This window comes from Chiloscyllium punctatum, chromosome 48 (genome assembly GCF_047496795.1).
Source record: "Chiloscyllium punctatum isolate Juve2018m chromosome 48, sChiPun1.3, whole genome shotgun sequence".
Classification (NCBI taxonomy): Eukaryota; Metazoa; Chordata; class Chondrichthyes; order Orectolobiformes; family Hemiscylliidae; genus Chiloscyllium; species Chiloscyllium punctatum.
In genome coordinates, this window is record NC_092786.1 from 50224768 (window position 1) to 50234337 (window position 9570).

The window sequence follows — 9570 nt, forward strand, 5'->3', positions numbered from 1 at the left end:
AACCAGTAATGCCAAAACGAGTGACAATTTGATCTGGACCAAACTTCCTTGTGTAAAAGTTGACACTTTCTCTTCTCCACCTCAGTTCCCTACTTTTAAAGCTAATGGTGTCACAGCCTTGTCTTTGATGTGGAGATAGTGTGGGCAAAAGTGTTACTTCATGGCTCGAGAGGGAGAATAAAAAGGAACAGATGCTGCCTTAAAAGTTCAGGAAAAACTCTTGCATTAGCTGCAGTCCAGTCGCAGAGTCACCCAAGGCAGAGCTTCTGTGAGGAAGAAGAGCTGGAACATGGAGATCCCTGTGCCACAGTATCAAGATTGTATGATGTTTGAGAATAATGTTGACTGTAACGGAATTTCTGACTGCAACTCTATTATCCCAGAGCTTGGCTGTGAAGCTTTCTCATATTGGATTTGTATCCCTTCAGAGTCTGATAGCAGTGGGTTATCAGATTGGAATCCTTTCAGCTCTGAGTCTGACTGTCTCACTGACTCCACATCCTACAGTCTCTCTCCGGGATCCTCCATTGACTCCTGCAGGTTCTCCCCTCCAGTTTTACCTCATACACCAGGTTCTGAGACCCACGGCAGCTCCTGTGAGGCCCGGAGTCTCCCCTCCCCACCCACGGAGCGGCCAGGCACAAGCCAGAGGCTGAGGAAGACCAGGCCCCGCTACCCCGGGAAGCAGAGGCAAAGCGCCAGCGAGAGGGAGAAGCTGAGGATGAGGGGCCTGGCCAAAGCCCTGCACAACCTGAGGACCTACCTACCCCCTTCGGTGGTCCCCGCGAGCCAGAGCCTGACCAAGCTGGAGACCCTCCGCCTCACCATCCGCTACATCTCGCACCTCACCGAGCTGCTGAGACTGAGTGAGGAGAGCCCCTCGGAGGGCAGCGACACTGAGGGAACCTACCAGGGCTACCCTCAGGACCTGGGCTACTGTCAGGACAAGTCACAAAGTCCTCCATCAGAGTGTCTGACGGGTGCCCCCCACCTGTTTATGAACAATGAGAGTTGCATACCAGCAGATTTTCAAGACAGGACACTTTGTCAGGTACGACACTTCCTGGTTATTAGCTCGCAATATAACTACTTCATAGTTATTACTGTGGTTATTAAACCAAATTATTCCTCCCCTCTGCAACAGTGGTTCATCCTGTAAGAAAACAAAAGAATGGGCATTAATCAGGAGCTATAAAACAATCAGAGGGATTAGGGTGGAGAGTTAAATAGATGCAAAATACTACTGCAGATCTTAAATAAACACAGAATGCTGGAAAAATTCAGCAGATCCAACAGCATTGTGGAGAGAGAAAGTTAACATTTTGAGTCTTTAATGAGTCTTCTTCTGCATATGTCTCTACACAGATGCGGCTAGACTTGCAGAGTTTCTCCACATTCTCTGTGTTTGTTTTGAGCTGACAGATGCCTGGTGTCAATGCTTTAGTGTCTCACATACATGTAGCAGGCAGGCCTGATATCGAGGCCAGCTATTTCCCTAACTAACTTGCTTACAGAGATGTCATGTGTGACACACACCTCTGGAGCAGCTTATGCTCAGAAATTGGTACACTACTATAAGGTCACAACAGCCCCTTTAATTGTTTGAGTCTGTGCTTATTCATAGTGGATTGTCTGTGGCACCTAAGAATAAGAAAAGGAGTTTTTTCTCTGCTCCTGATCATTGCCTACCAGGTGCTAGCAAGTAACAGCTATGGCCAGGACTAGACGTGAGCTGTGATGCCTTCCAAGGTCAAATATCTCACTCCTTGGGCTCCCTCAGTAAGGGTGTGCACTCAGTTGAGATACTAATGGTCTGCTGATGAAGCTGCAAGAGTCCATGAGCCCAGGAACAGTGAGCAACTCCAAATAAATGTTGCATTGTATATAAGGATCTACAGTCATTACTAAATATTCTTTCTTTTTAACAGAGCTTCACAGAAAACACAGAATCTGCAGCTGGACTCTTGGTTTCCATGGCAACATTAGGACCTCACCGTCTCGTCTTGAGAAATGTGCCTAATTGAAAACTATATTAATTTAAGTATTTTTCCCTGTTTGTATATAACTTGAATTCTTAAAGTTATTTTGATATTTTATATATTGAGCCATATGATTTTGTTAAATTTATTGTGTAAAATAAAATGTTACTCATGATCAATTCTGACTCAGTCGTAACTTGGTCTGCATTCCCCTGAGCTTTAATTCACTGCATTGTGAACCATGTGCTTGAGTTATCCTCAGTCCTCTTGCCATCCAAATTATGCTGCAATTATGAGGTTAGTTTAACTGTCCTCTCCCCCTCAACTTGGCAGAAGCAGCAGGATGATAGTCGGTCATCCAACACCCAGTTCCTGTTCTCCCGCTCAATGTACCACTGGCTGGTCACTTCATTCCCATTTGACCAACTGCGAGGGGGGCGACAATTTGCCAAGAAGGGTAGACTGCCAAGTCCTGGGTTGGCAGCGGTGGGTGGAGGGAGGTAGCAAGCCCAAGATGCATGAGACAGCGGGAGTTGGGAGGGGGCTGTGGGGACTGAGGGGTGGGTCAGCCTGGACACCTGACTTGTGGCTCAAGCTTTCTGGCGCCCTCCTCATCTGACAGGCCTGCAGTCAGTTGCAGATCTGGAACCCTCTCTTGCACATAACTATTCACAGAAATTAGTTAAGCCCACTGGGGAGTGGCAGATGGAGTTCAATTTAGATAAATGTGAGGTAATTCATTTTGGTAAGGCAAACCAGGGCAGGATTTAATAGAAACATAGACACATAGAAAACAGGAGCTGGAGTAAGTCATTTGGCCCTTTTTAGCCTTCTCCATCATTCAATATGATCATGGCTGATCATGCAAGCTCAGTATCCCACTCCTGCTTTCTCTCCAGACCCCTTGAACCCTTCAGCCTTAAGGGCCATGTCCAGCTCCCTCTTGAATATATCTAATAAACTGGCCCCAACAGCTTCTTGTGGGAATGACTTCCATAGGTTCATAACTCTTTGGGTGAAGAGATTCTTCCTCATTTCAATCCTGAATGACTTACCCCCGTATTCTTAGACTGTGATCCCGAGTTTTGGACTTCCCCAACATCAGGAACATTCTCCCCACATCTAGTCTGTCCAGTCCCATCAGGATTTTATATGTTTCTATGAGATCCTCCCCCCTCCCCCATTCTTCGAAATTCCAGCGTGCACAGCCTAGTGAGTGCTACCGAACACAGACACCTAGAGGTACAGGTGCATTGCTCCTTGAAAGTTGAGTCGCAGGTAGATAGAATGAAAAAGAAGCTATTTGGTATGCTTCCCTCCATTGGTCCAAAAATTACATATGGGAGTTGGGAAGTCATTTTGTAGCTGCACAGGACATTGGTGAGGCCACCTTTAGAATACTGTGTACAATTCAGGTTGCCCTTCTACAGGAAGGGTGTTGTTAAACTTGAGAGGGTGCACAAACGATTTGCAAGCATGTTGCTGGGATTGAAGGGTTTGAGCTATGGTGAATTGCTGAATAGAATGGGGTGATTTTCCCTGGAGCATCAGAGACTGAGGGGTGACCTCACGAAAGTTTACAAAATAATGAGGGGCAGGGATAGGGTAAATAGGCAAAGTCTTTTTCCTCGGGTGGGAGAGTCCAAAACTAGAGGGCATCATTTTAAGATGAGAGGGGAAAGATTTAAAAGGGACCTGAAGGGTAACGTTTTCACACAGGGTGGTGCGTGTATGGAATGAGCTGCCAGAGGAAGCGGTGGAGGCTGGTACAATTATAACATTTAAAAGGCATCTGAATGGGTATATGAATAGGCAGGGTTTAGAGGGATATGGGCCAAGTGCTGATAAATGGGATGAGATTAATATAGGAGATTGAGTCGGCATGGACGAGTTAGACCATAGAGCCTATTTCCATGCAGCATGACTGTGACTCTATGACTCTTAAGTAATCCCCTCACCTCCCTCCTCATTCTCCATGCTCCTCCTTCGCTCTAGACAGACACCTGGCATCACTGCAGCAAAGATGGACAAAACTCAAGACAAATGCCACCCTGTGAGGAAACATTAGGGAATGTGGGACAATAACTAAAGTCATGGGATGATACCTTAAACCTTGAGAAGTTTGGCCTGTTTTACCTATCTGTTTGGATTGAGGAGAGTGATTGGGGAAGGTAGTGTGGGGTTGGTTCTTTCTCATTCACTCATGGAATGTGGGTGTCACTGGCTTGTCCAGCATTTATTACTCGTCCCTAGTTGCCCTGGAAGGTGGGGGTAAGCTATCTTCTTGAACTGTTGCAGTCACCTGCTGTAGGTTGACCCACAATACAATTGGGGAGGGAATTCCAGGATTTGGGGGGAGGGATTAAAATGGAGCAAAGGGACTAACAAACATCCTTTACACCCTCATCTGGCTGAGTGCTATTTTAAATTACAAGCTCCAAGAACACCCCCTCAAGGCATTGCTGGGGTCCTCCGATTGCATCATTGAGACATCATTTGCTAGTTTAACCCGAGTGAATGGCCAGGGATGGGTTTTTTTTTTACATAGACAAGCCTGCTGTGATGAGGATCAGAGGGGACTGGGATTTCAATGTTTTTAGAATATGTTTCAGAAAGGCTGGCAGTGATCATCCAGACCATGTGTGAAACTTTGGGTCTTGTCTATTTTTGGCATTGGCCCTTCCTGTAAAGCCATAAACAATAAGAAAGAGTAGTAGGCCATTCGGCCCCTCAAATCTGCTCCACTGTTCAAAAGGATTGTGCCTGATCCAACATTCCTCACATCCATTTACGTGCCTAAAGTAACTCTATGAAAGTCTGTCACCGAGTCATAGAGTCATGGAGTCATGGAGCTGTACAGCATGAAAACCGACCCTTCGGTCCACCTCATCCCTGCCAACCAGATATCCTAAACTAATCTATTCCCATTTGCCAGCACTCGGTCCATATCTTTCTTCATATTCAGATACACAACCAGATGCCTTTTAAATGTTGTAATTGTACCAGCCTCCACCATTTCCTCTGGCAGCTCATTCCATACATACACCACCCTCTGCGTGAAAAAGTTGCCCCTTAGCTCCCTTTTAAATCTTTCCCCTCTCACCCTAAACCTATGCCCTCTAGTTCTGGATTCCCCCACCCCAGTGAAAATACGTTGTCTATTCATTCTATCCATGCCCCTCATGATTTTATAGACCTCTATAAAGTTACCATCAGCTTCCGAAGCTCCAGGGTAAACAGCCCTACCTATTCAACCTCTCCCTATAGTCCAAACCCTCCAACCCCAGCAACACCCTTGTAAATCTTTTCTGAATCCTTTCAAGTTTCACAACATACTTCCTACAGGAAGGAGACCAGAGTTGCACACAATATTCTAAAATTTGCTGAACCAACATCCTGTACAGCCGCAACATGACTTCCCAACTCCTATACTCAATGCTCTGACCAATAAAGGAAAGCATACCAAATGCTTTCTTCACTATCCTATTTATCTGTGACTTTATTTTCAAGGAACTATGAACCTGCATTTCAAGGTCTTTTTGTTCAGCAACATTCCCCATTAAGTGTATAAGTCCTCCTCTGATTTGCTTTTCCAAAATGCAGCACGTCGCATTTATCTAAATTAAACTCCATCTGCCACTCCTCAGCCCATTGACCCATCTGATTAAAATCCCATCGTAACCTCCTTCGCTGTTCACTGCACCTCCAGTTTTGATGTCATATGCAAACTTACTAACTATACCTCCAATGTTCACATCCAAATCATCTATATAAATGATGAAACTTAGTGGACCCAGCACCAATCATTGTGGTACACCACTGGTCATAGGCCTCCAGTCTGAAAAGCAATCCTCCACCACCACCCTCTGTCTTCTACCTTCAAGCCAGTTCTGTATCCAAATGGCTAGTTCTCCCTGTATTACATGAGTTATAACCTTGCTAGCCAGTCTCCCATCACCCTTTAGTTACACGTGTACAGTACATGACACTGACCCAGTTAGCTCAAAGACTGCTCCTAGAGTGATACTCCTGTTTATATCTGTCAGCCAGGACTCCCTGATAGAACCATATTAACAGCCCCAATCAAGGAACTCATATTCTATGAGATCCACCTGGCTGACTTCAATCCAATCTCTACATTACCTTTTTCCCCAACTGCAATCCCCTCCCAAGTGTTCACCTTGTATCAGGGATTCCTTAGTGCGGTTATCAGCCAAAGACTGCCAAATGGTTGTTGAGGCTCAGTGACTATTCTAACTGACCAGTGAACCTTTATCATTGGGAGGTCAACAAGCCACTGGAGGCCGGGCTGTTAATCAGCTTCTATTCCAGGACAGGCCCAGCCTCTCACTTGGCTTCAAAACCCAGAGCACAATCCCATATTGAATCCCATGCTCTCCCAGGACTGACTTCCTTGTGATTAGAGTTTGCACTTAGAGTCTTAGAGTCATAGAGATGTACAGCATGGAAACAGACCCTTTGGTCCAACCTGTCCATGCCGACCAGATATCCCAACCCAATCTAGCCCCACCTGCCAGCACCTGGCCCATATCCCTCCAAACCCTTCCTATTATATAACCATCCAGATGCCTCTTAAATGTTGCAATTATATTAGCCTCCACCACTTCCTCTGGCAGTTCATTCTATACACGTACCACCCTCTGAGTGAAAAAGTTGCCCCTTAGGTCTCTTTTATATCTTTCCCCTCTCACTCTAAACCAATGCCCTCTAGTTCTGGACTCCCCCACCCCAGAGAAAAGACTTTTTCTATTTATCCTATCCATGCCCCTTATGATTTTATAAACCTCTATAAGTTCACCCCTCAGCATCCGACGGTCCAGGGAAAACAGCCCTAGCTTATTCACCCTCTCCCTGTAGCTCAAATCCTTCAACCCTGGCAACATACTTGTAAATCTTTTCTGAACCCTTTCAAGTTTCACAACATCTTTCTGACAGGAAGGAGACCAGAATTGCACGCAACATTGCAACAGTGGCCTAACCAATGCCATGTTGATGTGTTGAAAGAATTTCACCATTTTGAGTCCAGTATCGCTGACCAATTACTGGCCATTGGCAGAAAGGCAACAAATCAGAAATTTGACTGGGGGCTCTGGAACTGTCGGGGATATCATGTGACAGAGCCGTAACCAGAGGAAGTGTTTGAGGCTGGTACAATTACAACATTTAAAAGGCATCTGGTTGAGTATATGAATAGGAAGGGTTTAGAGGGATATGGGCCACGTTCAAGCAAATGGGACTAGATTAGGTTAGGATACTTCGTTGGCATGGACGAGTTAGATCGAAGAGTTTGTTTCCGTGCTGTACATCTCTATGACTCTATGATTCTCTACTGTGGAAAACAGGAAGTCACTCATGGCTACAAACATAAAGGCCTCTTCACTCAATGATTCATTGTTTTTCTTAAACTGAAGACTCGAACGTTATCTACAGGGCTGAAAAACCCAGACACTTCCACCTTGCCTGGCACATTGAAGGCCTTTGGGCAAGATCTTGTCAAATCAGTCATTTTGGAATGGCGGGTGCACTTCAATGTGTGTGTCTGCTGTGCGTCTGTAGTTCTGGAAATTGGGGTGAGGACCTTGTATTGCTGAACTGCCATTCTGCAAAACTGGAGATGGCCACTGAACACTGGGTATACTGTCATCCCAAGAATTAATGTTTTTAAGAAGTGTTCTTACTCTTTGAGGGTTTGAGCTATAGAGGGAAGCTGAATAGGCTGGGGCTGTTTTCCCTGGAACATTGGAGGCTGAGGGGTGACTTGATAGAGGTTTATAAAATCCCAACGGGCATGGATAGGGTTATAAGACAAGGTCATTTCCCTGGGGTGGGGGAGACCAAAACTAGAGAGCATAGGGTGAGGGGGGAAAGATTTAAAAGGGACCTAAGGGGCAACTTTTTCACGCAGAGGGTGGTACGTGTATGGAACGAGCTGCCAGAGGATGTGGTGGAGGCTAGTACAATTGCAACATTTAAAAGGCATCTGGATGGGTATATGCATATGAAGGGTTTGGAGGGATGTGGACCAAGTGCTGGAAAATGGGACTAGATTAGGTTAGGATATCTGGTCGGCATGGACGAGTTGGACTGAAGGATTTATTTCTGTGCTGTACATCTCCAGGCTCTATGACTCATAATGGCTATAGTGAGCTCTATGAAGTGGGACAGGTGAGTTTTAAAATATTTGTTTAGGTGATGTATGCATCACTGGCTCAGCCAGTGTTCTTTATCCATACCTATTTGCCCTGGACATGCTGGTAAACTGCCCTCTTGACCCAGTAATTCTTGGGACTGATGGTGCAATATGTGCATTGGGATGTCAACCTTGAGCTAGACTGGATTCAACTGCGCTGCCCTACACTGTCAAATAGCCAACACTTCCAGCTGAGGCTCATATATTAGGCTTTGGAGCTATAACCCAGCATGGCACTTAGGCAAGGAGGAGAGAAATACTGACCATGTTGAGTCGAGGTTAATTAGCTGATTTCCATTTAAAATTCACCTCTCATGCCACTTTCTTCACCATAATTCACAGTGAGGTGATATTTACTGATGTGGGCACACAGAAACTTGGGTTGGAAAGCTGTTTGATGTGGGAACCAGAGTTCAGCGCTTGGTGATTTTCTAGTTCAGTCAATTAAAGAGGCTCTTGGATATGTAAATGAACTAAAATACTTCCATTAGCATGCTTGTGAGAAGATGCTGACCCAGCCACTGTGTTTATTCCCTGTCCCTCTGTGAAGCTGGGTCGTGACCCATTTATGGCTGTTGGAAAACAGGCTCTTAAATGTTCATAGAGCGACCAGCTTGACTATCATGTGTCCCCTGTTATCAAATAATAAGTTAACATTTGAATAGCACTATTGGTGTAGTGCATGCCAAGACACTACATGTAAGGCACAGCATGCAAAAGGTGATATTAGCAGAGCTGTGTAAAATTGAGGGTTTTATTTTAAATTCTTTAAGCAGAACTCACTGTAATGTCTGATTCTTTGTTTCAGTGTCTAATCATGATCCTGTGAAGGTGGTTTTGCTTGTTTGAACGTGTTACATAAATACAAGTAATTGTTGCTGATTGAGTTGAAGTGAGAGGCAAATTTGTTTGTGGGTTAGGGATGGGGGCTGGTTTGTTGGAAGCTGAAGCTGGTTTGCAGAGATTGTATTCTGCTCTTCAGGACTACAAGATCGAGGATACAACTTTACTGAAGAATTAAAATTGGGATGCATATGAGACCAGAATTTAGGAAATGCCGAGATCTCAGAGAGTTGGAGCGCAGAAGAGTTTACAGAGACAGAGTGGGGTAAAGCCATGGAGGGAGCAGACAAAACATTTAAAACATAATTGCTGCATTAAAAGTGAAATGCAAGTTGCTATTGTCCTTAACCTGGTACCTGATTACGAGGCTGACGTAAATCAGAGTCTGTAACACTGTCTGTTGTTTAGGTGGTAAAAACAATGACTGCAGATGCTGGAAACCAGATTCTGGATTAGTGGTGCTGGAAGAGCACAGCAGTTCAGGCAGCATCCGAGGAGCAGTAAAATCGACGTTTCGGGCAAAAGCCCTTCATCAGG

The 9570-nt window shown here is 45.1% G+C and overlaps 1 protein-coding gene across 1 annotated transcript; it reads left to right on the forward strand.

The window, feature by feature from the left end:
- The first annotated feature begins 289 nt into the window (after positions 1-289).
- Positions 290-2024, forward strand: LOC140468827 (mesogenin-1-like). Its single transcript, XM_072564848.1, has 2 exons — positions 290-1051; positions 1929-2024. The coding sequence occupies exons 1-2, from the start codon at positions 290-292 to the stop codon at positions 2022-2024; spliced, it is 858 nt and encodes a 285-aa protein (XP_072420949.1).
- Positions 2025-9570: the final 7546 nt, after the last annotated feature.

What these genes read in the sequence shown, in the direction of transcription:
- LOC140468827 (XM_072564848.1), top strand. Translation starts at nt 290, where the DNA reads ATGGAGATCCCTGTGCCACAGTATCAAGATTGTATGATGTTTGAGAAT. An exon ending in AAGACAGGACACTTTGTCAG is followed by an intron (nt 1,052 to 1,928) that starts GTACGACACTTC and finishes TCTTTTTAACAG; the next exon opens with AGCTTCACAGAAAACACAGA.